At 46.5% G+C, this 23,518-nt stretch overlaps 9 protein-coding genes across 9 annotated transcripts; 6 read left to right on the top strand and 3 right to left on the bottom strand.

Annotated features, from left to right (window-relative positions):
- Window positions 1–626: 626 nt before the first annotated feature.
- BKA55DRAFT_681188 (uncharacterized protein) lies at window positions 627–3,290 on the bottom strand (the record flags this gene model as incomplete). The annotated part of the gene is made up of 7 exons (XM_046198241.1): window positions 627–1,483; window positions 1,672–1,690; window positions 1,766–1,770; window positions 2,007–2,085; window positions 2,115–2,161; window positions 2,450–3,127; window positions 3,257–3,290. 7 exons carry the CDS (start codon window positions 3,288–3,290, stop codon window positions 831–833), a joined length of 1,515 nt encoding a protein of 504 aa, XP_046041878.1. The 3' UTR covers window positions 627–830.
- Window positions 3,291–5,468: 2,178 nt separating this feature from the next.
- BKA55DRAFT_697605 (uncharacterized protein) lies at window positions 5,469–6,779 on the top strand (the record flags this gene model as incomplete). The annotated part of the gene is made up of 2 exons (XM_046200407.1): window positions 5,469–5,829; window positions 5,893–6,779. 2 exons carry the CDS (start codon window positions 5,469–5,471, stop codon window positions 6,777–6,779), a joined length of 1,248 nt encoding a protein of 415 aa, XP_046041879.1.
- Window positions 6,780–8,734: 1,955 nt separating this feature from the next.
- Window positions 8,735–9,057, top strand: BKA55DRAFT_217567 (uncharacterized protein). The gene has a single exon (XM_046185213.1). The coding sequence runs from the start codon at window positions 8,840–8,842 to the stop codon at window positions 9,008–9,010; it is 171 nt and encodes a 56-aa protein (XP_046041880.1). The 5' UTR covers window positions 8,735–8,839; the 3' UTR covers window positions 9,011–9,057.
- A 370-nt stretch (window positions 9,058–9,427) lies between these two features.
- Window positions 9,428–11,367, top strand: BKA55DRAFT_217679 (S-adenosyl-L-methionine-dependent methyltransferase). The gene is made up of 8 exons (XM_046185214.1): window positions 9,428–9,681; window positions 9,750–9,781; window positions 9,834–9,887; window positions 9,956–9,962; window positions 10,028–10,072; window positions 10,161–10,318; window positions 10,376–10,432; window positions 10,485–11,367. The coding sequence occupies exons 1-8, from the start codon at window positions 9,565–9,567 to the stop codon at window positions 11,143–11,145; spliced, it is 1,131 nt and encodes a 376-aa protein (XP_046041881.1). The 5' UTR covers window positions 9,428–9,564; the 3' UTR covers window positions 11,146–11,367.
- A 1,986-nt stretch (window positions 11,368–13,353) lies between these two features.
- On the top strand, window positions 13,354–14,546 carry BKA55DRAFT_546335 (uncharacterized protein; the record flags this gene model as incomplete). Its single annotated transcript, XM_046190908.1, has 3 exons — window positions 13,354–14,103; window positions 14,157–14,378; window positions 14,430–14,546. The coding sequence occupies 3 exons, from the start codon at window positions 13,354–13,356 to the stop codon at window positions 14,544–14,546; spliced, it is 1,089 nt and encodes a 362-aa protein (XP_046041882.1).
- Window positions 14,547–15,904: 1,358 nt separating this feature from the next.
- Window positions 15,905–17,128, bottom strand: BKA55DRAFT_528501 (Alpha/Beta hydrolase protein; the record flags this gene model as incomplete). The annotated part of the gene is made up of 2 exons (XM_046189008.1): window positions 15,905–17,004; window positions 17,068–17,128. 2 exons carry the CDS (start codon window positions 17,126–17,128, stop codon window positions 15,905–15,907), a joined length of 1,161 nt encoding a protein of 386 aa, XP_046041883.1.
- Window positions 17,129–17,533: 405 nt separating this feature from the next.
- BKA55DRAFT_528361 (uncharacterized protein) lies at window positions 17,534–18,153 on the top strand (the record flags this gene model as incomplete). Its single annotated transcript, XM_046188999.1, has 2 exons — window positions 17,534–17,587; window positions 17,644–18,153. The coding sequence occupies 2 exons, from the start codon at window positions 17,534–17,536 to the stop codon at window positions 18,151–18,153; spliced, it is 564 nt and encodes a 187-aa protein (XP_046041884.1).
- Window positions 18,154–18,870: 717 nt separating this feature from the next.
- BKA55DRAFT_546338 (uncharacterized protein) lies at window positions 18,871–19,976 on the top strand (the record flags this gene model as incomplete). The annotated part of the gene is made up of 2 exons (XM_046190909.1): window positions 18,871–19,078; window positions 19,135–19,976. The coding sequence occupies 2 exons, from the start codon at window positions 18,871–18,873 to the stop codon at window positions 19,974–19,976; spliced, it is 1,050 nt and encodes a 349-aa protein (XP_046041885.1).
- A 708-nt stretch (window positions 19,977–20,684) lies between these two features.
- BKA55DRAFT_697610 (uncharacterized protein) lies at window positions 20,685–22,718 on the bottom strand (the record flags this gene model as incomplete). The annotated part of the gene is made up of 4 exons (XM_046200408.1): window positions 20,685–20,699; window positions 21,091–21,407; window positions 21,467–22,486; window positions 22,544–22,718. 4 exons carry the CDS (start codon window positions 22,716–22,718, stop codon window positions 20,685–20,687), a joined length of 1,527 nt encoding a protein of 508 aa, XP_046041886.1.
- Window positions 22,719–23,518: the final 800 nt, after the last annotated feature.

Here is a 23,518-nt window from a genome sequence, read left to right on the forward strand (position 1 = left end):
TCAACCAGTTTAGTCACGGAGTAACTAAACTACCTTCTACATCAGATTATAAGGAGCCTCGGCTACATACTCTAGCAGCTATAGTAGGTCTTCCTGTTGTTAATATTATGCAGTAGTATTAGGTAAAAAAAAATATTTTTATAAAATTTAATTATTTATTATTAAAATACGAGTTCTTCTTAGGTTTATATCTCTAGATAATTTTATTTAAGACTTTAAACTTTAAATCTAAGACATTTAGATTAATAATTTAAATGTTAAATGGAAGGGGGATCCCCGGATTTTCTAACAATTTTCTAAGGCATAGGATGTTGCGTTTCGGTCGAGGACCACACAACTTGCTGTGAATCCTGGTGAACAATTAGTGGCCGTATCCCAGCAACGTGAACCTACTATGGTGCGACCTGCTCTCAATATGTTGTCTAGAGAGCCCCATAACTTCTTACTGACTTGGTGCACTAAAACACTGCCCTCTCTTGGAACAAAGCCCCAGAATATTCTCTCGAGAGACTTCAACAAGTATTCATACTGGATCCGGCTTACTCGTCCCTGCCTAGCATGATAACATCGTACTCGCCAAGACAACTAAAGAGTTCTGACTCTCTGACTCGTGGAAATATGTGCACAATGGATCCCCGCTGAGGCATGTTTCCAATATCGAGAATAGCGGCAGTCTTGTTATCTAGGTAGACGGTTGTGTTGGTCTCGTGCCCAATTCCGCTGAAATCCACTGGTATCTCTCGCTTGTCACAAGTCACACACATGGCCATCTACGGAAGTTGTTCATGCCTCTAGGAAAACAACCCGGAGGTAGTGCCGCAAGGGTGACGTTAGCCCCAACTGTCTTTGTTTCCAAAGTCCCCGAACTCGGCCACTGCTTTCTGACCTCCTGTGTTCACTTCTCCAATGTAATCCCAAGCGTGTACTGAGGTGTTTGTGAGGATGTAGGCATTCGAACCGCCCTGGCCGCAGATGAAGACATTCGTATCGGTTACCTTCTCTGCAGGACATGTAAACGCAACGTCCGAGACGAGTGCCGTTACCCATCCGGACGTTGCAAAGGTATCGTATCTAAAGACGAAGACGTCGCAACCATTGCCGCCAGCGTCATAGCTCCTATGAGAATATGGAACCTGAAAGACCAGGGTAAGACGCAGAAATTTTGATATTGTTCCTGTGACATGAACGTCTTGCACATGGAGATCAACCTTCGCGTATTGACAGGTCGCCCGTCCACAAGATCGGAAATAGCTGATGCCCATGATGTTAGTGGCAAGTTTACTACCAGCAGAGATGACAATGCTTGTCAATCGCGAGTCTTGCATGGGTACTAGCACTTGTCCATGGAAGGCCAACCAAAGAATGCCACTGAGGCACAGCACTTGAAAGACAAGACCAAATGAAAGGAAGACGAGGAAGGCGCTTTGGATTTGTCTCGAAATATCTCTTGAGGTGGTAGTGTAGCGGTCCTGTGCTAAGAGGCCTGCTTGTTGTTAATCGTTGCCCTTGTAGTTGCATCGGGACAAATCGGTGTCCCTAGATGGATGTTGTGACATTCTCAGCGTATTTCCTGATTACATGGAGAAGGATTTCACAAGATATAAGTGAGATTTCGCAGTTGACAATGTTTTACTAGAACTATAAAAGGATCTTCTTTTCTGCTGCTTTTACCTTTGCTTGGGGAGCTCAGCTGCAGAAATGGAAAAGTAAAAGCCTGACAACTGATTCAAATGTACTGTTTCAGTGTTAGCCTGGGTAGACTGACCTTTTCTAGTTATGGATATCTAGAGTGCGCCAAATTCGACAATTCCCAGCCATCAGCAAACCCGATGCACAAGGAGAAGTTGAACTGGAGTGATAGCACAGAACTTGTCTTGTTTACAGTTTATATCTAAACAAAAACCTGGAATTTATCATTAGATCAGTATGTGGAACCAGCACCATATGGTAAGGTACGGCAGACGCTCAGCAGCAACGTAGGAGGTCTTTGACGAGATATGACTTACTGATGATTGTGGCTTCTTGCGCAGTGTCAGCAAGTTCAGTTTGTTCAATCGTGATTAGATAAGGGGATAGACACGGATCCTATGATAGGGCAGAGTCAGCGACCCCACCAATAAGCCGATATGAATCTTCAACAAGGCTTCCGAGAGTGCCAGAACTGCATTATTATTGTTCTAGTACCTTGTCTAGGGAAGGAGACAACTGAGGACCACAGGCACCCGTAAACCTCTTCTTAAAAACAATGATTTGAACCGTTAAAGGCCTTGCAACGCAGCCGGCCAAGGAAATATGACCGGACGCGGAGAATAACTATGGAAAAAGCACAAGCCATGAATCCAACGCCTCGTATAAACTCGAGGGATCCATCGATCACTCTTCCCAAAATAGCAATCAACTTCGAGAGATACCTGCTTGTTGAGATCATTTTACTTGAAACCCTGCTGACCTTGTTGGTTACGATTAATGGAAGTAAATGCGTATCCTTCGTCAAGAACTAACGGCTCAGCATCATCTGCTTGTGCGCCAAGAGAAATGGGTGGAAAGTCTTGCTCATACTCAAGGCTCCTTTCAGAGCCTATCTCACTGCTCACGCCTGTTTCATCGCTTTCGGTATCACTATGTCCAGGCTCCATGACGAAGATGGCAACGCTTAAACGCCCAGGGCCAAGCAAGGTTGCCGTATAAAGCTTCTTCTCCTGCTCTATAGCTTCTTCTATAATATCAATTATACTCATCTGCCATTCTTGCGAAGGTGTCGCTGGTTCATCGAGATTGAGAATGTCACTTAGCCTTATGGATAGAAGCGGATGAGTATAGGCAAGTCGGTCGGCTAGCCATTTAAGTGGCCGCTGTCTTCGCTGGTATTGCCTTCTCCTTCCGCCATAGCTAATGGTTGAAATCTCATCTTCCAAGCGCCAGAGGTAGCCTTCCGTCTTCACGCCTTGTTGAATGAGGATGACATTCGAAAATCGACAGCCTTTATTAAAGGTAAGTTTTCCTGTATTCTTCGGGGATCTCAGCCCATCGAAGAAGTGTAGATGTAAGAATTTTGTAATGTGGATGATTCTTGCCGAGTTGTTGTCCATGTCATCCCTGGGGTGGTTGGAAAGGATTTCCCTATTCACTAGACAAAGTGCAAGTATAGACAAGCTAAGGCTGTGCTTGTCTTGCAACTTGTTGCTATCCAAGCGGTTAACGTACTGGCAACAATTGGCGATAATAGCGAGTTAATCCCACTCCCTGCCAAGCTCACGGTTTGATATATCCTCTATAATAGTAGGGGACATTGATACTGGGGCCGAATCATCGTCTTTAGCACTATAATCATCACTGTTATCCGAATGAAGTAGAATTTTCTATCTTCCGGCTCTTGAGATGATATGTTCCTAGTAATATAGTTATGGTTAATAACTTTTATAAGCTAAATAAAGCTTTATTGCTTACTTATAAAACTTCATAGAATTAATGCAAAGCTCTCTATCTAAAGAACCAAAATAGTAGGATAGCTTTTTATCTATAATAAATACAGAATAGGTAATAAGAAAGCTTATCTTTAAACCAGCCTAATAGTTCTCCTAGTAAGTCTATCCTCTAGAGAACTACCTATCAAAGTAATATAGTTTAGAAGTTTAATTACTTACTAAGCCCTTCCTAAAGTTATCGATTTTAATAACTAGTATTTATTATACCCCCATACTACAAAATCCTTAGAGAAAATTCTAATAAGTAACTATAGCTAATCCGAGGTTTTTATAGTCTGTAATAGTAATATTACTAGGTAATGGCTTAAGCTATAAACCTGATTTATTGCATATATGCCTATTTTTTTTTAGCTTCCCCTTCCTCTTACTAGATATAATATTTATTAATTTATAGATACTCTGTAGATATATAATTTATATAATGCTGCATATAACTAAAACCCGTATTCCTTACGGATAACAGTGCCATATTGCCGGAATAGATATCTTCAACCAGATAACTACTACTAGGAATATTAATTTCTTCTAAAGATAGCTTCCAAGTATATGAGAGAGCAATGTATTATCGCTGCCTGAATGCATTAATAGCTGCGAGCGTTAGAGTCAGCTGCGGTAAGCTTCTAGTGTTGTGATTGATATCACGATGTGATAAAGTTGTAAAATATAGATACTTGAGTTCCTTGAGAAATTCCAAAGACGTCTGGTGTAGCGCCTTGGCTTTTGAAATATTAACCAACTGCATCGTGATTTTCGACCCCTCATATTGCGCACAAATATCAACAAGGGAACTTCCCATGCCATCACCCATCCTGGAGCTTCTTTCTATACGGAACTCGCTCACTTGTGACGAACTTGCTACGTCCGAACGATCTCAAAAGTTGAGATGTAACAGTATCTGAGACTGAGTGAGGGTCTTCGCAATAATTGTAAGGTATATGTTTATGTCCACTAACGTGACGTGGATGGCCTCAAGAACTTGAAAGGATGATGACTGGTTGAGTACCCTCCATCACAAAATCATCGCAGAAGGGAGAGCCGAGATTTTAGCGAGTTCACCAGGTACAAATTGGTCCAGTTGCTTAAACCCGAGTAGTAAATGCTAAGGGGGCATGTAAGAATATTAAGCTCTGGCCTTTCATGGTACTAACTGTTCCGGTCAATACAGCCCCTCGATGGCCAACGTTAGTTAGAGCAACGGGTGTCGTTCTGACATTCGACCACTTACCCCACCTGGTCAGCCTCCCGCATCAATAGTGTAGCTGCAGCGCACCTAATCTGGCTTCTAAGAACAGGAACCATGGTGGTTACTTGAAGCTATGCGGTGACTGACATGAAGCTTTAACTACAAATAATAGATCCCGAAACTGCCTCTTAGCTATGATAATATGTCGGGATGTGTAATGTCAATTCTAAGACTCTTAACAGATTGTTGATTAGAGAATAAAATCTTTCAAAGTTAAAAAAAAGACTAAAGAGATCATCGGGCATGACATACAGTTTATAAGTAAATCTTATATATTATGCTAATACTCTATCAATTATCACATTAAGTGACCTCCGGGGAGGTAATAGAAGAGCTAAACTTGCTCATTTTGACCGGAAAATGTGATTTCAAAACCTCATGTGCAGCTATTGGACCCGGCGCCTATGGATGAGGTTTCTGGCTCCACAGATTTCGAAGACGCCCAATGTGTTACTGGAGGCCTCTACAGAGAGATGCCACAAACGGGCAGCTATCTGGGGAATTGGAGGCATAGGGTAAACGAATTGATCCAAGTTAAACGACAGTAACTGGCATAAAGACGATAGGAAAACGCAAATAGCAACGCAAGGGGTTGATGAAGTGCATGAGAATCATGGCAACTCAATATTCTGAATACATGGCGACAGCATTGGGCGCTTTGTTGAATCATACGCCAAGATGGCCCGTTGCTGCATGATTCCAGGATGTGACGTGTACAACCCACAGCTGTCGCAACTGATATGCTTCAAAAGATCAAGGAATGGTTCAAAAATCAAGAACAGCAACGGTCTTGGGTGATGGTAGTTGACAACGTTAATGATTTCAATGTGTACTGTGAGACTAAGGACCTAGACACAGCTCCGCTGATGATCCAAGACTATTTTCCGAGTTCTGGCCATGGATTTATACTCTTCACAACACGCTGCCAAAAGACAGTGGGGATCTTAGCAGACCCGGACAAAATCTTCATGGTCAATGAGATGACAAAAATTGACTGCATCAAGTTGATGCGAAAAAAGCTCCCTTCAGTTGACTATGACGACGTAGACCTGGAAGAGCTAGCAGAGGAACTCGAACACCTACCATTAGCCTTGACGCAAGGTACTGCATATTTGGACAAATAAAAGGAGCCAGTATCCTAGGACTTACAACGTTTGAGACAAGCTCGAAGCCTGATTCCAGACAGACCACCTGAAGATGAAACTACTATTCTCAAAGACGAAGAGAGGAAGAAGTACTCTACTTTAACCAAAGGTCGTGACGAGGGAGCCGTGACATTGTATCGGCTAGTACATGTTGTACTGCGAAGCCAGATGAAAAGCAACGACCATACAGCGAGAGAAATGGCAGGCAAAGCCATGGTTGTTATGTGTTACACATTTCCCATACCAAACGCCGACAAGTGGATCGATATGCAACAACTCATGCCACATGTCAAAGCTGTGATAAACGAAGATGATATGGAACTGAGTAGTGGACTGGCAGTCAATAGCAAGTTCGGGCTTCTCACGCATGTCACAAACTTTCTTAAAACCTACGACCACCCCATAGATGTATTGTTGCCGACATGGGACGGTGTCTCGAAGAAGATGGAGGAGGTTGTAGGCACGAACCACAGTCGAACTTTGCAAGCCAAGTTGGACATTATTCGGTTCTTCCAGCCTGACAGCGGTGACAAAGTGAGAGAGTTAGTGACAGAAATACAGGAGAAGATTGGAGACGGCGATGCTTGGTTATCGACTAAGACAAGCCTTGCATCCATTCTGTTCGACTTTGGGTATATGGCAGAGGCTGGCTCCCTGCTGGACTCGTTTATCGACCAAGCATTCAAAAGCCAAGGATCGACGGGTGACATAACTGATGCAGCCGTATGGTATCGTGCCAGTGTATTTGGCTCGCTGGGTCAGCTAGATGACGCACTAGCTCTTATAAGAGAGAGACTCCGAGTTCAAGGACAAGAGACAGGAGATTTTGCAGTTGCTCGTTTTATATGGCTTGTCAGAGTTGTGAATGCTGCGTCTGGGAACGGCGATGAGATTCTGGGTCTATAGGCTCTGTTTATATGTCAAGTAGAACATTTTTTGAAGGACTGTCATATCATCATTCTGGAACATAGAGATGACTTTCGAAGGGCCAAAGAATCTTTCTATTCAGGCCGTCCTATTTATGAAAGGAGTTACGGGGCTTGGTACTACAAACAAGTAGCTGATAAGCGAGAAAGTTCAAGCTTTGATAGACCTTCAGATACTACCAGTATATCGACCCGGATAACAAATTTTCTCAGCCAGCACAGTAAGGGACAACCATAACAGGATACCCTTGCCAGCCACGACTGGCGACGTCCCTGGTCCTGGACTCATTTTCCTGCTCTTAAGCAAAACTGGGCATTCTGCAAGCCCGAGCTAGAGGCAGCGGGCTTTGATATTGGGCCGCCCTTGGAGAACTCGACCTCTCTTTGAAAGAAAGTGATGAGATTTTAACTGTGGTTTTTCGAGTTTTTAGGTACCTTTAAAATCTTAAGTAGTTTAAATAATAAAAAAGATTATTAGCTAGCCTAAAGATGGTTAAGAAACCTGCTAAGAAGAAGTCTTTAAAAGATAAGAAGACTAAGGAGAGTAATATTACAACCTCTATAATTAAGTTATATATACCTTATATTTTTTACTAATTATATATAATTGTTATAAGGTAAAAAATCTTATTTATAATTACTAAAACTTAATTATAATAATAAATATAAAAAAATAGATTTCCTTAAAAACTTTAGCTTTTTATATTTTCTTTTATATATATAATTTTATGTTCTTTTCCTTTATATTTAATATTATTAAACTAATTATTTAATTCTCTATCTTATAATAAAGACTCTATCTTAATTAAACCTAACTAGCTATCTACACTTAGCTTATTGTTAAGAGTATTAGAAGATATCGTCTTTTGCAGTCTTTTCTTTATTATTGCTCTTCACCTTCAAAATGCCTATAGAATAGGCATTAGGGTTACCTGGCTCTTTATTAAAAGGCAGACTGTTATTATCCTAGTAGTAATCGAACAAGGCTTCGATAGCATTAGCCTTGAGAGTTAGAGCGTAAATGATGGCTATCTCGAAGCCACGACGATCGCTTGGGCGGCGTGGCTGGGGTGATATGGCTGACATAGTCAAATTGCCGCTCAATCGGCCGATAAGATCGGACAAACGTTAGGCTGGGAAGTAACGGGCTTCATTCGGCAAGGCACTCCAAGAAAACGTATTTCTAAACAAGAAAAAGATACAAGTATCTGCAATTAAGTCTAGGATAGGATAGCTAAGTAAATAAAATGCAATAATAATAAAGTAAAAGCCAGGAGTATAATAAACCTCTGTAATAGCGCCTATTAGTAGATCGGCTTTGGTATATTAGGAAGGAAAAGAAATCTTAGGCACTTGACATTGAGCAGGGAAATGTCAAAAGCACGGCCTGCTAGGCATATTTCGTTGGCTCATGATGATCGATTATCCTTATCACGGCTAGGCTCACCACCAATCATATCTCCTAGACCCCTATAGAGACTCTCACCTATAAGGCTAATTTACTGGAAGATCTTATAATTCCTGCGACCCTAGGGCAAGGAAAAGCTTAGACCTATTATTATAGTTATTCTTGCGGGCTCTTCATGCACTCGATAGATTGGATAGTAAGGGATGAGGATAGATCGCTGCAAAATACATATAGCTTTCTAAATACATAACCATAGAATCTTCGTGTTAAAAAGTTTAACTCCAAAGTTAAAGTGCCATTTCAATGCCTCCATCAGACCAGCGTCCGGCCCGCTCCTAGCGTCATAGTTTAGGGATAGTTGTCGCGAACCGATGAAGTTACATTCCCCAGTCTTTCTGGAGATGATGTGATGCAACCTCATCTGTCAAAGGATCCAAAAGCTATGCAACTCAACCGTAAGCAGCGGAGCACCTCCACGTCACAAAGAGCTTTTTGTGGGGCTACTCAGCGGGGCCGGTTCCCTTTGACTGTCCTTTGACTGCCCCTCCTCGAAAGACAAGGTCGCTCTTTCGCATCCCCCAGGGGAATTTTTCTCTCCCACTCTTCCCTTTTTCTTGCAGATTGCGCATTCGATGCAATACAGCACGATGAAAGAGGGCGATAATGATCGTTTTAGCTGGGCGACAGACGACGAAAGTGCCAAACGTGATCTGAGATTGCAATCGTTAGCGACCTGTGATATAACCCCGCTTAGCCAGATCCGAAACGCTCGCTCCAGCTTACCCTTGTTGCAACTCGCATAGGATGAGACGCTCGCCTACGATAAACAGTGGGGTTTTACTGGCGCTATATTAATAGCTGCACTATTATCAGCACTATACTTACCAGGCCAGCGACTTATTCGTTGGCAAGTTCGCACTTAACTGACCGGGAGACAAAACTGTCCCTGAGGCGAATGACTTGCCGGCAGAGACTTGTTCCCCTTCTTTTGTTGTATCGAAGCCGTTCCATGGAATGACTCGTCGAGGGAAAACCGGACCGGTCGGGTTCGCTGGTCAGCCCTGTTGGTTGTGTTCGCTGCATGTTTGGGGACAAACAAGGGGAAGCCGAATGCTCATTCGTGCCCCGCCTGGCCGCTAATGTCCGTCCCCCAAGCCAGTTGGCGCTAGCCCACGACCGGAAGCTGAAAGCCTGCAAGACGTGGAAAGTGGTCTGATCCTATTACAGAAGGAGCGAGCACGCCTGTGCTTCTAGCGAGGAGACCCAGGTATAATATAACATCCAGGCTCTTGTCATTGAATATTTGCACTTTCCCCCTCTGCTTTGGTTCTTGCTGCACGCTGCCGTCCACAAAAGAATGGCCCAGGAACAACCTATTACTCCGCAGTTGGTTCCGGCTCAGGCCCAGCCCCTGCCGACCCAGTCCACCACGACCCAGAACAACCCAGCGTTAGCGGACCTACAGGTCGACGACGTGAGTACTTCCTCAAGCGAGTATTTATCGGTCTCTAATCGCTGAGAATGACCAACTACCTTCTTTAGGACCTTGAAGACGACAGTGCCTATGCTGTTTCGTGAGTCTGGCCCCGACAGAGTGTGCTGATACATGCCTAACAAAACTCCCAGCGAAGGATCCGCCAGCTTCGTCTCGTCGATCAACTCCAGTGTTTTTCGCTACAAGTATGTCCATCCGCAGATCCGGCTACCCATCGAGGAGTTCCCTGACTGATCACCACTGACCCATATAGGTATGAGGTTCGTGTCGGGAAGATTGAACCTGATTCTCTCCGAGTCTGAACCAACCCTAACGCGAAGCATAGAACGGCCGCCGTTATCATGCTTTCCGGGAGGGCGCATATCTAGTGGTAAGCTCTCTACCAACACAATACCGGCGCCGTATGCTTGAGCGCCAGATAGCCATCGCGGCAGCTAATCTGCGTTTGTACATGGAAGCCCAACGACGACGAGGAGCAGGACCGCATGGACCTGGCACACCACATCTACGGTCTTCTCCTTGGTGGAGAGCTCCACCTCGCCCCGATTGGTGATAACCCGCAGCGCGTCCTTGACCTGGGCACCGGCACCGGCATCTGGGCCATGGACTTTGCAGAGTCAGACTCTTTCATGGAACCCTTGATGGTGAATAGCTCCTGACACCTGACGTGTAGCCAATACCCCTCCGCCGAAGTCATCGGCACTGATCTGAGCCCCATTCAGCCCAAGTGGTACGGCATTCCCGCACTGTACGTTTTGGTCCAGCATCGCTCACGGAAGCAGGACACCACCCAACTGCACATTCGAGGTCGATGATTTTGAACAGGATTGGGTCTACCGCAAGCGGTTTGACTACATCCACGCCCGTGAGCTCGGAGGATGCGTTGCCGATGATGGGAAGCTCTTCAGCCGAGCTTTCGAGCACTTGGCCCCTGGTGGTTATCTGGAGATGCAAGCAGTGTATCCTCGTTTCCTCTCCGACGACGATACGGGCAAGCTGGCCAAGGACGCTCAGTACTGGATGACCAACATCTGCGAGGGCGCGGCCAAGTTCGGTAAGCCCCTTGACTCAGTGCCCCAGTGGCTAGACAAGATGCAGGCCGCCGGATTCGTCGAGGTCAAGCAGGAGATTCGCAAGGTTTGTCCCCAATTTACGCGACGTACGCGGTGTCTGATTTCTTGGAACCCGATGCTCAATAACACCCAGATTCCGTTCGGTAGCTGGCCGAAAGACCCGACTCTGAAGGAGATCGGCAGGCACTCGATCATCCAGGAACATCAACTCATCGACTCGTACACACCTGGCATCTTCTCCCGTGTGCTTGGATGGGATCAGACGGAGATCCAGGTCCTCATGGCCAGGGTGAAGAACGACCTTAATAACCCTGCCATTCACCTCTATGTTCCCACCTATTTCATATGGGGCAAGAAGCCAGAGGAGTGAGCGCTCCGCTTGGTGTCAGGGGCGTTGGTAGTGATTTAATCCCATCTTATTCCGAAGAGGGCCTCCCCTTTGGCTATATTGAGTCGCGATATTATCGATGCATGCGTGTTTTTGTCCCTAATGTCCTTGGAAAGAATCCACCAACGTCATCCACGAGTGCGGCGATCTGATGTTCAGTGGCCCGCGCCGTCGCAGCGCACGTTTGTCGGGCTAGGATGTCAAATGCCGCCGCATTGCCCTTGACGCGGCCGAGAGGAACCGAGAGGAGAGAAACGTTATATCGCTGGAGACCCTCGCCGCAGTTGCTCAGTGTTGGTTTCTGAACATGGTCAGGTTAGATGTAAGTTCGAGTACTGATTTCTGTCTAGCAGTTCAATCAGCCGAATGAAGAGCAGACGAGGAGAATGAGGGTAACTGAGTAGTCTCACGGTGTTTTAACGAAAATGAGATACAATCTGCGGTTTTTGCGTCTAATTCGTTGTCGTGGCTTCGTTTTCTGTGCCCCTCCCCTAAGATCAAGAAATTCGAAGCTGGTGTGCAAAGCTCAATGTACTGCGGGGCCAGGCCACCCCACGGCTAACGCCGCCGTCGAAGGCCAACGCTCGCGCGACCCTCCCTTGCCGCCACAGCTGATTGATAGGTGCTTCTTTCAACATCTCCCGCCAGAGCTCCGCCGGCAGATACTCATTTACGCCTTTGGAGGTTAGATTATACACTTTCACCTTAGTCTTGAACACCCACCCCGCGATGCGAATTCATCTCCAATACACAGCGTAGACGAGTGAAATTTGTCATGCAGAAGATGAGGAAGGCCAGGAAAGGCCCGACACGAGCATAGACACAGAACAGACGGGATAGCAAAACTCTGCAGGAATAGCCTGTTTTGACACGCGGGACAATTCCTGCAGGTGAGCAACTTCCAGGACGCAAGAGAACCACCTGTATCTGTGTTGTACGCTGCATGGCTGCCACAAGGGCGGCTGGGACAGTCTATGAATTAATCAATCAATCAATCAATAAGTTGTGTAGGGAAAATTGTGTAGGGAATAGGTAGTTAGTTGCGTGCAGGGCACCCCTGCACCCAGATTCTAACATTATTGACTCTTACAGCACTGGTCTCAGAGATAGTTCGATTGATGTAGAATTATCCTGTCTTAGCCTGCTGACACTAACTCAATGAAGATGAGGTTGATGAATGAAATTGTTAAGACTGACGGGAGCAGGAGGCTGTCGGCTCTGTCAAGGCAGAGACCACAGAGAGCCCGGACCTCCCGCGCATGCGTCGAGTGTGCGGCGCGAGGAGCAAAGTCCGCCATCGACCATGCGGCCCCGATGACACAGCGCACGGCGACCGAATATCATATGGTGGACGGCCACGTCTCAGACACGATTCGCGTTAACGGGAAGCAGGACCCGGGGGCGCGCCTGGGGGTGCTGTTGTTGCTGCTGCAGGGAGAGCAGTCCTATGGACTCCTATCTCCCGCTGGAGACAAGACCCTGATTGTCTCAGCATCGACGCCCTCTGAGGCGAGAGCATAGCTCGGTTGCAGGTTGGTTTCACTGGAATTATCATCGCTGCTGACCTGATCATATGGTATGTTTGTCCCCAATTGCGAGGGATCGGCCGGCAGGGTTTCTGGAGATTCGAAAGCCATATCAACATCTTGGGCGAAGCACTCAGTTGCTGGGGATCCATCCGTGCTCCAGGTGGTCGGCGGAAGGACCTCTGCCCAATAAACAGAGTTCAGGAGCGTACCGTGACCCAGGGAAGGGTGCATGGATGGCTATGGACTTGTTTTAGTTATCGGCGGCCAGAACAGCATTATGCGGTGGTTTAGCAGCAGCAGCAGGAGTGGCCAGAAATCCGTTAAGCCGAAACCGTGGCAAAGGTGAAGAAAGAGCAAATCATTGGAAAAGGCAAGCAAACAGGGGGTTCTCACCTGAGCTTGGCAGTCATCCCTAGACGGTATCCTGGCGTTAATTAGTTTCTTATCTCTGGATAGTTGCCCCTGCTCCACAATGATAAGAATCTGGCCAGTGTTACAACGTGGGGGGCATCGGGAGGCGGAGCAGTTCCGACTGTTGAGATGCCGTAGTTCCCATACGAATGACGTCTATAAATGGATAAATAAATCCTTCGTTTTAGTGGTCATGACTCAAGTTATTCACAGACTTGCAATTTTCATCTTTATATCGCGCTACTTCACAATGTTATCGCTCCCAAAAGAGGGGTTCACGATTGACTTCGTGGCCAAATTAGTCCGATGCATCATCCTGAATCCTGCCATAACCATTTTGTTGGCCATAAGCTCATACGGTGCATCATTCCACGATCCGATTCATTCATACTGGAGTCACAAATCAGACGCACTTCGACCATACATCTACTACCTAACTGCTTTTAGCCTTCTTTTGCATTTGACTGACTTTCTGAACACGCGATACAACAACAACTGGACCACCGACCTAGGATGGGACTGGAATAACGAAATTGTTGTCATCACTGGAGGTAGCAGTGGAATTGGAGCCCATCTTGCACGGCAATTGCATGCTCGGAATCCAAACACCAAGGTCGTCATCATCGATTATGTCCCATTGACCTGGGAACCACTTGAAGGGGCCTACACAAAGTACTACCAATGCGACCTCAGTGACAGCTCCCAGATCCGCCTCATCTGTGAAGAGATTCGAGCTGAAGTCGGTCACCCTACAGTTCTCGTTAACAACGCCGGTATTTGTCGAGGTGCTACTGTCTGCGATGGTTCGTATGCGGATGTAGAGGCTACTATGCGGACAAACCTCACCGCACCATTCTTGCTAGTCAAGGAGTTTGGGCCAGATATGGTGCGTCGAAATCACGGCCATATAATCAATATCAGCTCGATGAGTGCGTTTCTCCCGCCTGCTAAAGTGGCCGACTACGCCGCTACCAAGGCTGGGTTAATAGCCTTGCATGAGGTGAGTTTCCGATACACTGTATGGCGGTCTTGTTCATGATCTCACCATGTTAGGCTCTGCAACTTGAGCTGAAGGAATCTGAACGCGTCAGACTGTCACTAGTAGTTCTCGGCTTCACCCGCACTCCTTTGTTCAAAGGAGAGACGAATCAGTCTAATTTCTTATTCCCACTGTTGCATGTTGAGTCCGTCAGCGAGGAGATTGCGAAAACATTGTGGAGTGGCTATGGTAAAACAATTTTCATGCCCGGTATCATGCGTTACATCGCGATTTTGGTAGGTTGATTGCTCAAGTTGAGTGAAACCATACTGACATTTGGGGAATAGAAGGGCGGGCCGGAATGGCTGTGGCTCTTAGCAAGGAAAGGAACTGGCAGTACCCGGGTTGATTTCAAAGGAAGACAGAAACTGGACCCAAAGACAGGAGCATTACTTCAGCTTTAGGCGGTGTCAATGTAGCCATTCTGTCAATTCGACAAAACATGATTGAATGGCAACGCAATTATTTCAGTTAGTCCATGATCTCCTATTTGCACCTGCGTTCACTAAATAGCGAAGCCTTAGAAGCAAAAGTGTTGAGGTTTAGAGGAGTCGTCTATCTGGAATGCAATACACTTAAGCGGCAACAGTATGGAGGAGGACTGTGGCATGGAAAAACCGGGTCCACGGTCGTCGATGGGGACGTGCCCTTTCTCGGCTGGCCAGAGCTGGCGAGGGCATTTCGGAGCCATCCCGTCCCTTGATCCTCGGATCCTGCTTGTTTACAGGGCGGTGAGTTGGCGGAGAAAATATCAGAAGCAGAATCCTTTCTAAATATCATGATATGTTGATCCCAGATGTTGAAGTGGGATGTTGAAGTGGGATGTTGAAGTGGGATGTTGAAGTGGGATATACGCGGAAAATCATCTCTGGCCAGGTACCTCAAAGATCTGTATTCTAAGAATCTCAACACTACGAGTATCCGCGCTATAGACATCGTTTTTCGTAAGGTTAAATTAAGCTTGGGATCAGACTTACTGAGGCCGATATAACCGTTATGCCAAACGGCTACATAAGTGATAATTTCTTCGGAGGTAACCACGTCACTGGGAGGGAGGGAACACTGAAACAACACTGGGAACTATGTAATTGGCGGTACGGAAGGTTGCAGTCGTGCTGCGGGGGCGAGTTTCTCAATTTACTTTTTCCGCTTGGTAGCTCATAAATGCTCACTGCAGCTCGCGTCTAAATATGAAGCAACCCGAACGGAGTGGACGGCCGCACCTCTGACACCACGGCGGCGAGAACAGGGTTTATTTTGCGCTGGATGTCATCAATCCTATCCTCACACCGTATATGAGCACTTTCCAGATTCAATCCGATCCTGGGAGGCTCTACGTTAACTGTACTCAATTTGTTCTTTCCCATGTGACTTGGAACTCTGGGCATGTTAAGAGAGCCCAGAGAAAGGTCAGATTTGGAATGCCATGAGACATTCCACTCGCAATCTCATGTCTTACGCTGTAGCGCCTTGCCAACAAGGGGACCCTGGCAGGCTTGTAATATGTGTTTCTATTTTTCTTGAGCCCTGCCAACTGACAATACCATGGTCTTATGTGTTCATTTTCCCAATATATCATCAAAGTGATCATTGCCATCAGCTTTACTTCTCTGTGCTTGTACTTTGCGTCCTTGGGTGGAAGAATCATCACGTTATGAGCAAGAGGGGGGTCGATTGACACGCTTTGACTCACGGTCTGCCTTGCTATTATAATATTTGATGTTGAAATACTAGCCAACGACTACCAAAACCGCTCCTACATTCACTCCGGCCCTTGTTGAATTCTCATAGCTAGCAAATCTTTCGTCCACCCCTTCATACGCTGTATGCACTCTCCATCTCGTTCTTCCTGACCCTCAAGTAAGATGAAGTCATGTGCTTGCCTGGTCTGCATATCGAAATGCACATTCAGCTTGGGATTCAAATAACGGATCTCACGCACAAGGGCAATGCCCTGGTCTCTCAAGACCTCATGGGCTCCCACACTGACGTAAATTCGCTTCAGGATAGATGTCATGCCTTCTAGGCAAGACTTATCCCTATCAAGAGGAAATGCGAGACTGGCTGACGTGCGGTGCGTGTCGTCGATACCAGGCCCCAGCAACTCCCTCGTGGATTTGTTTACAGTAGGGTTTGAAAGCATATCAATCCAAGTATTTTCCGTGAATGAAGCATCGTTGGTGCAGCGCGTGACCCATGGTGAAACAAGGAATGCCCCTAGCAATGGCTCGGACAATATAACTTCTCGGACTGTGGGATGGGGCTCAATCAGATGACATAGCAATTGTGCTGTCAGATTTGCTCCCGCAGAGTCCCCTCCAATAACAATATCTTGAGGTCGAAATTTTTGAGATAAAAGATAGGCCAGGGCGCTCGCAGCCTGGCGGAGTTGTACCGGGTATCTTGCCTCAGGACAGAGTGTGTATTCGAGCACTGCCACCGCGACTTCGGTTTTCATCTCAATGCCAGCAGCAACATACGCCCGCCAACACCATTCTAAATGGCCAGGCAGGAGCGGGCAAATGTAACCTCCACCGTGAAGAAACAGAACGACCTTCTTTGCTTCACGCCGATTACCAATCCAAAGTAGCGACGAATGCCCGTCATCTAGAGGCTGCCAGTCATAGCGAAGTCTTGGGGCATCCGTTGGGTCTCCTAGTTTCTTGGCCTTGGCGATTCTTCGCCGTATCCATGACTTGTATGCCTCTTTAGTCGAAAGAGACAAGTATTGAATCTGCCGGGGAGAGAAAGTTTCTAGAACTACCTTAATGACTGCACAAACAAGAAACAAACGTGCCGGGATGCCTCTAGTCCAGGCAATCAATAGGGAGCGTAATACGGAAGCAAATATCTGCCAGGGTGCTGCGAGGAGAGAAAGGTCAGTGGGCAATCAATAGTCTCATAAATTGGCAGGCCAAATTATACCTATGCATGTTAGACGGAGAGCCAGCCCAAGCTTCTCCAATTTAGAAAATCGATGAGGCATCACGAACAACAGCGTGGGATTGTGTATCCAAAGTTGCCTAAATCACCAGATGGTTATCGATCTTTTGTTCTGCTCTATGTGCTCGGGAAGACACGCGAGGACCCCAGCATCTCATGGATTCCGTTTCAAGTGCCCTGTCAATTCAGGGCCATTGTCCTTCCGTGGTTCCGACGGGAGGCGGGTCTCCTCCGGTTCAGCATGAAACTTGCTCACGGAAACAAACCGCCAGCAAGTTAGCCATACATCCCTTGCTTCCGAGTAATGCGAGTGAACCTAGGGTTCAAAGGCAGTCTAATCCAAACTAGCAGACGTACGTAAAACAATTAAAGCAAGCCAGTTTGGTTCTTACTTGAGAAATAAATCCACAATACGCAAACGGTCATAAGCAAAATCCGAAAGGCGGTCATGGCGGCTCCTCAAGCCAAAAACAGTAAAGACCTTAATGGGAACTGGGTCATGGTAAGGCATGCCAGCTCAGTTTATCTGCTCTCATACTGATATATATTCAATACTAGAACAAGGACTTGTCCGACAGTCCTGAACCAATCCTTCGAGCACAAGGCATCGGGTACCTTACTCGCAAAGGCGTCAGCCTTGCAGCTATTCACCTGAACATTAAGCAGTATGAACACTTTCCTACGAGCTCGACTACCGGCGAAGTCACCTGCATTGAGTCCACTCAGACAGCTTCAGGTTTGAAGAGCACCAAGGAGATTCGATATCTCGATAACGAATTCCGCAATCATTATGACTGGCTTTTTGGCACAGTCAAAGCACAGGCCCGTTGGGTGGCCCTAGAGGGTATAGAAGATGCTGTTTTGAAGGAGGGGTGGCTTGTAGAAGGGGAAGGTAACGGCTTCGTGTTCTGTCATGCTGTAAGCCAAGAAAATGGCTGGACTGCTACTCAGATCTGGGGCTTTCAACTGGTTGAGGGTGAGAGACGGTATTGTATGCGCGTTGCAGTCACCTCGAAAGGTGGTCAAAAGGCTCAAGCCCGGTTCGTGTACGATTATCAGTTAGAGTAGACTCTCTCCGCAGCAGATAGTCTGAGGAATTTCACGAGCAGTACATTTAGCGAGACTTGTCACAACATCGAACTAGGCATTACAGCCAACAGAATTGAGTGAATGTATTAGTGCTTTTTGATCATCGGGATAGAAAGGCTATAGGGCAAGCTAGTAACAGGGCTGATCGAGTGAATGTGCATCACAATGGCAGGGATAGTTTTTCTATTCTCAATGTTTCGTCTCTGAAACAAGGCCTGAACATGATTAAAACCTGCGCAGCAAAGCATAGTGCACATCCGATGAGACAGGCACACCAAAAGGGCAAGTTGATTTCGCCATGTGTCGAAAACCGGGTCATTGGCGGTGGTCCGGGCTCTGCAGATATTGTAATGCTACCAACTCGCGGAGGCGTTCCATTCAACAACTCTCTTACTTTCTCGCACATCGGGACAGTTCCGCCAACTACATCAGGTTTGCCGCGACATTAGCGAGGCCTCGGGCCGATGCCGTCAGCGAACTAGATCTTAGCCGCGAATCGCCACTCTTGACCTCCGTAAACCAGTGCATGGATAGGGGCTGGAATTACAGAGTTCAGCCCGTTTAATTACTTGCCTGTCATGACATAGCGCCGCTCAAGTCTTTGCCAAGATAAAATGCGGACTTCCATCCAACAATACTTCATATTCCTCACTCTAATTCTGGGACTATAAGTTTTTTAACTATCTTTCTGTCAATATGAACCTATTTCGCTCCGTTCTCAATGGCCTACTCGTCTTGGTGTCGTTTGTCTTTTCCCAAAGAATCGACACCCACATCCATGCTCTGCCACCGGCGTACGTAGATGCTCTTGCAGCCGCCGGGGGCGATCCTTCGGGGTATCCCACACCGGAATGGAGTCTGGACGCGGCCATCAAGTCCATGAACTCGATTGGGACATCTCTCGGTAAGCGCAAAGACAAGCCTAACCATGCGGAACCAGGCTTACACGATATTTTCCAGGAATCTTGTCTGTATCATCGCCCGGTGTCTCGATCGCTGGGACAGGTGAAGCTGCGAGAAAACTTGCCCGCAAACTGAATGAGGATCTCGGCACCTACGTCTCCACGCGCAAGCATAAGGGTAAAATCGGGTTCTTTGGAGCTCTTCCCGACTTTCAGGACGTTAATGGCACCTTGACGGAGCTCGATTACTTGTACAGAGAACAAAAGCTCTGTAACGGTGTCATTGCTTTTACAAGCTACGGAGGAAAGCTCCTTGGTGATCCTGAATTCGCACCTATTTGGGCCAGACTGCAGAAATACAAGGCACTTGTGTTTCTACACCCATCAGTATTAGAGGTCGAGCCTCACCTAATTGGCCCAGGCATCCCACAGCCTATTGTCGACTACCCTCTTGCGACCACCCGTGCGGCCACGGATCTGGTTATGACAGGCACCTTTCGAGCTTGCCCTGATATCAATATTATCCTCTCCCATGCTGGTGGAGCTATTCCCTTCGTCGGCAGCCGAGCCATTAATGCGCTAGGTATTCCTAGTATTGCAAAGCTAGCTAAGGTCGGTCTTGGACAAGCTAAGGAGGATTTTGCTCGCTTTTATTACGATATTGCTCTTAGCACCAGTGCCGCCCAGCTGGATGGTTTGATGGATTTTGCTAGTCCGGATAAGATCCTATTTGGATCTGACTTTCCTTATGTGCCTCAATATGGAATAGATGCTGTTTTACTAGAGTATCACAAATATGTTAAGACAAATTCGAGGGGGAACAAGGTTGCTCCTGAGGCATTGCGACGGAATTCACTAAAGCTTCTGAATAAGCATGCTCAGGGACAGAAATATACTTAAGACGTATTAGTCTGTCTAGGCGTGCTATTAAGCAGACACTAAGATGCTCTATTATACTTCTTTTCAATGTATAAATAAATTATTTACTTAAACTATTTCATGTCTACGTATCCATCTCTATAACATGAAGAGGTAGGTACTTATATATTAAGATTGGGAAGTCTGGCAAAAAGCTAAGTACATGATTTACTATTTTTAAATTGCTGCATAGGGTAAGTTTATGTTCCAGTCAAGCCCCTAGTAAGAACGGTAAACATTTTGTCTGTAAACAGGTTTAGAATAGGGAGATGTTGCTTTGCTACCCCTTTTGTTTTCAACCGTGCGTTAGTAAGCAATACGCAATGGCTCCATCCAAATCACAATAAGCGGCATGATTTTAGTGTTGTCACCACAGTCCAGTTAAGCCTCTGAGCAAAGTTGCTCCCTCCCCTGTTTACCGTTAGTGCACGAAGGTCGTAAGCAATCCATTGACCAGGCCCCAGATATCTGCTCCCATTTCCATCTCATTTTGCCCCTGCAATGACGGTTGTAGAGTGAATACCTCAAGCTTTATATACCTTGCATAAGTTTATTTATATATCCAGCTTTTGCAACAATTTATAAGCTAAGCTGGAACATTATGAAACGCTAAGAAATCTCAAGCCTATAAGTAGCTATAAATGTTAAAGCGCCCAAGGACTGGTGAAGTCATAGTTAAAGATTTAATACTTAGAAGGCAAGTATCTAAATTGTCAGTAAGGCAATAGGATGGACGGAAATAACTAAGAAGCTTTACATGTAAAGACCGCAAATGGCTAGTTTCTGGGTCGATGGTGCAATAAAAAGAAGCTCAGCTAAAAATGGTAGTAGAGAGACCCTGTTTCTCATACTAAATATGTAGAAGGTCCTTCAAGAGCATCGGCCCGTACCTTTTGATATCTCCTTGATACCTCCACAACAGGTAGAAAGAGACAAATAGGAACGAGCCGCCGGTGATAAGAAACACAGTCCGGATGAGTTGCGCGAAGAAAGACGATTTAGTGTTGATTTTACCACCCTGGCCCACGGATCTTAGCTTCAGTATGAATCAGGATAAGGGCAGGTGACCTGGACCTGTTCTAGGACATTGACTTACAGTAATTTTCCAATCACCCCAAACGGGGAATAAGCTCCTATACCAAAAATATGCCTGAGAGTATGGGTAACTCATGGCATTCCATGTGCGGTTCGCCTGCGTGTTGGTTTGAATGTACCAGCTTTGACACCCAGAGTTCCACACAGTCTTGGCGAGGTCATTTTGGATCCGGTCGACATAACGCTTTTCGGCGTCGTCATCAAGCTCGACGACTCCTTCTGGGCTGTTAACCACGGGCTTGAGTATTCGCAACGCGTAATTAATACTGTTTTCGGCAGCCATGATAGCCGAAGTGTGGCCCGTTGCAGCATTAGGGCCTAATCACCCAGTTAGCCAGGACCATTGACTTGCAATGAAAGCCACGCCAGGTACTTACCCAATAGAATGAAGAAGTTGGGGAATCCACTCATAGCGGAGCAGTTGTAGGCCTCAGCTCCACCAAATGACTCCCAGTGCTGGGTTAACGTTCCCTTCCGTCCAACAATCTCAATGCCTCCAAGGAATGTGTTGGTGACATAGCCATTTGCCAACACAATGACATCAGCTTCTATGAAACCACGGTCCGTCTCAATTCCACCCTCGATAATCTTCAAGGCAGATTCGTTGGTTAGGGTTAGATTCTTAGAATGAAGAGAATCAAGGTAGCCAGAGTCAAAGATCCGCCTCTTGCAACCGACCTCGAAATCCGGAATTAAGATTTCGTGATATTTAGCGGGAGCATGCTTCTTCATGTAGTCCTCAGCCTGAGCGCGGCGTTTCTGGCGAAACCTGGCACCAGATGGAGTCATGGGAAACCCCCTCAACTCATTCTCAGCCGCCAAAAAGATGATGAGTCGTTGTATCGACATGCTGCCTGGTATATACTTAAAAAGCAGTCGTATAGCATCAGTGTACACTCCATCGATGGGTGGCAGGATCCAGTGCTTAGCACGGATCATTTGGGTCAGATGTTTTGCCTTATCAACAATAGATGGGACAATCTGGGCAGCGGTACAACCATTGCCAATGACAATAATCTTCTTACCCACGATATCAACATCGTTCCTCCATTTAGAAGAGTGGAAGATAGGACCTTTGAAGTTTTCAGAGCCGGGGATATCAATCTCTCGAGGTGTAACAAGCTGGCCAGCCCCTGCAAAGAGGAATTTGCATTCGTGATGAAAGACGTGGCCCGTCTTGGAGTGATGAATATGTAATACCCATCGCTTTTTGCGCTCGACCCATTCGCATTTTTCGACATTAACACCGAAAGTCATCTTTGGCGGTAGCCCGTACTTGTCAGCGACTCCTTTCAGATACTTCCAAAGTTCATCTTGAGAGGGCAAAATCCGAGACCAGTTTGGGTTGGGCTCGAAGGAGAAGCTGTAGAGTGCACTTGGCACATCGCAAGCAGCGCCTATGAAGTCAGCTCAGAAGTTCATCCAGGGTCCGTTTCGCAGCCTTTGAGCCATACCTGGGTACGTATTTGTGAACCATGTTCCACCCAGTTCACTGTGCCGTTCAAAGAACCGTATGTCGGCAATGCCGTACCATCGTTTAAGTGTCGCGCCCAGCGCAATGGCCGAAAAGCCAGAACCAATGCATGCAAATTGGCTGTAATTCCGTTCGCTTTCTTTTGCTGTAGTCATACTGAAGGAACTTTCATGGGGTCCGAAGACTGTGATGATTGGAAAGGTCTGGCCGTGGTAAAGCTTGAGCCTGAGGACCTCTTTCTTATAGTTGTTGCACTTGCAGAATCCAAACCATGTGAAGTATCTCAGCTCCCATGACGATTGGGTGACTTGGCCAACTACTTCTTAGAGTTGAAGTCCTTTGCTGCAGTAGAGATTTTGCGCCTTGCCGAGGTAGCAGAGATCACAGCTCTTGCGTCGGGATGTTTCCGAAGAGCACGGGTGAGTCCCGTGGCTATCCGTTTTGAGGAGTTTCTAGATGCAAGAGCTGCGAATGTTCCCGTACGGCGGCAAAGCGGGGCCTTCATTCTTTTGTGCTTTGTGGGCTGTATGGAAATGTTCTCATGACATAGGTCTTGCAGTTATCTTTTTAGCTTGGTCGAAGATGGTTCAGCAATTTCTGGCAGCAGGCTGGAACGACTGGCTAATCTAAGTGCCCATGTTTAACGATCATTCAGCACTCGATCAGCACTAGATCAACATTCTTTCACGACATAGGAACATGGAGCAGGTGACCTGAAAGCCAATCGTACGACGTCATCCTTACGGATGACCAAAGATTATATATGGGATGTTCACAAGCCGCGGCGGAGTAGGAACAGACGTGATATCGGATTTTGGAATCATTCGGCCCGAGGTGAGCGCCTTGATGAATCACTCATGCGAAGGATATTCCTAGAAGACATCGGCTTTTGCTGACTTGCCTTCTTATCTTCTCCCGCAAATTGGTTCGTCCAGGTCTGCTGACGACAAGCGCA

This window comes from Fusarium redolens (genome assembly GCF_020744475.1).
Source record: "Fusarium redolens strain MPI-CAGE-AT-0023 chromosome Unknown BKA55scaffold_29, whole genome shotgun sequence".
Taxonomy (NCBI): domain Eukaryota; kingdom Fungi; phylum Ascomycota; class Sordariomycetes; order Hypocreales; family Nectriaceae; genus Fusarium; species Fusarium redolens.

What these genes read in the sequence shown, in the direction of transcription:
- BKA55DRAFT_217567 (XM_046185213.1), top strand. Translation starts at nt 8,840, where the DNA reads ATGCAATACAGCACGATGAAAGAGGGCGATAATGATCGTTTTAGCTGG.
- BKA55DRAFT_217679 (XM_046185214.1), top strand. Translation starts at nt 9,565, where the DNA reads ATGGCCCAGGAACAACCTATTACTCCGCAGTTGGTTCCGGCTCAGGCC. An exon ending in CGGACCTACAGGTCGACGAC is followed by an intron (nt 9,682 to 9,749) that starts GTGAGTACTTCC and finishes TACCTTCTTTAG; the next exon opens with GACCTTGAAGACGACAGTGC. An exon ending in GACAGTGCCTATGCTGTTTC is followed by an intron (nt 9,782 to 9,833) that starts GTGAGTCTGGCC and finishes CAAAACTCCCAG; the next exon opens with CGAAGGATCCGCCAGCTTCG.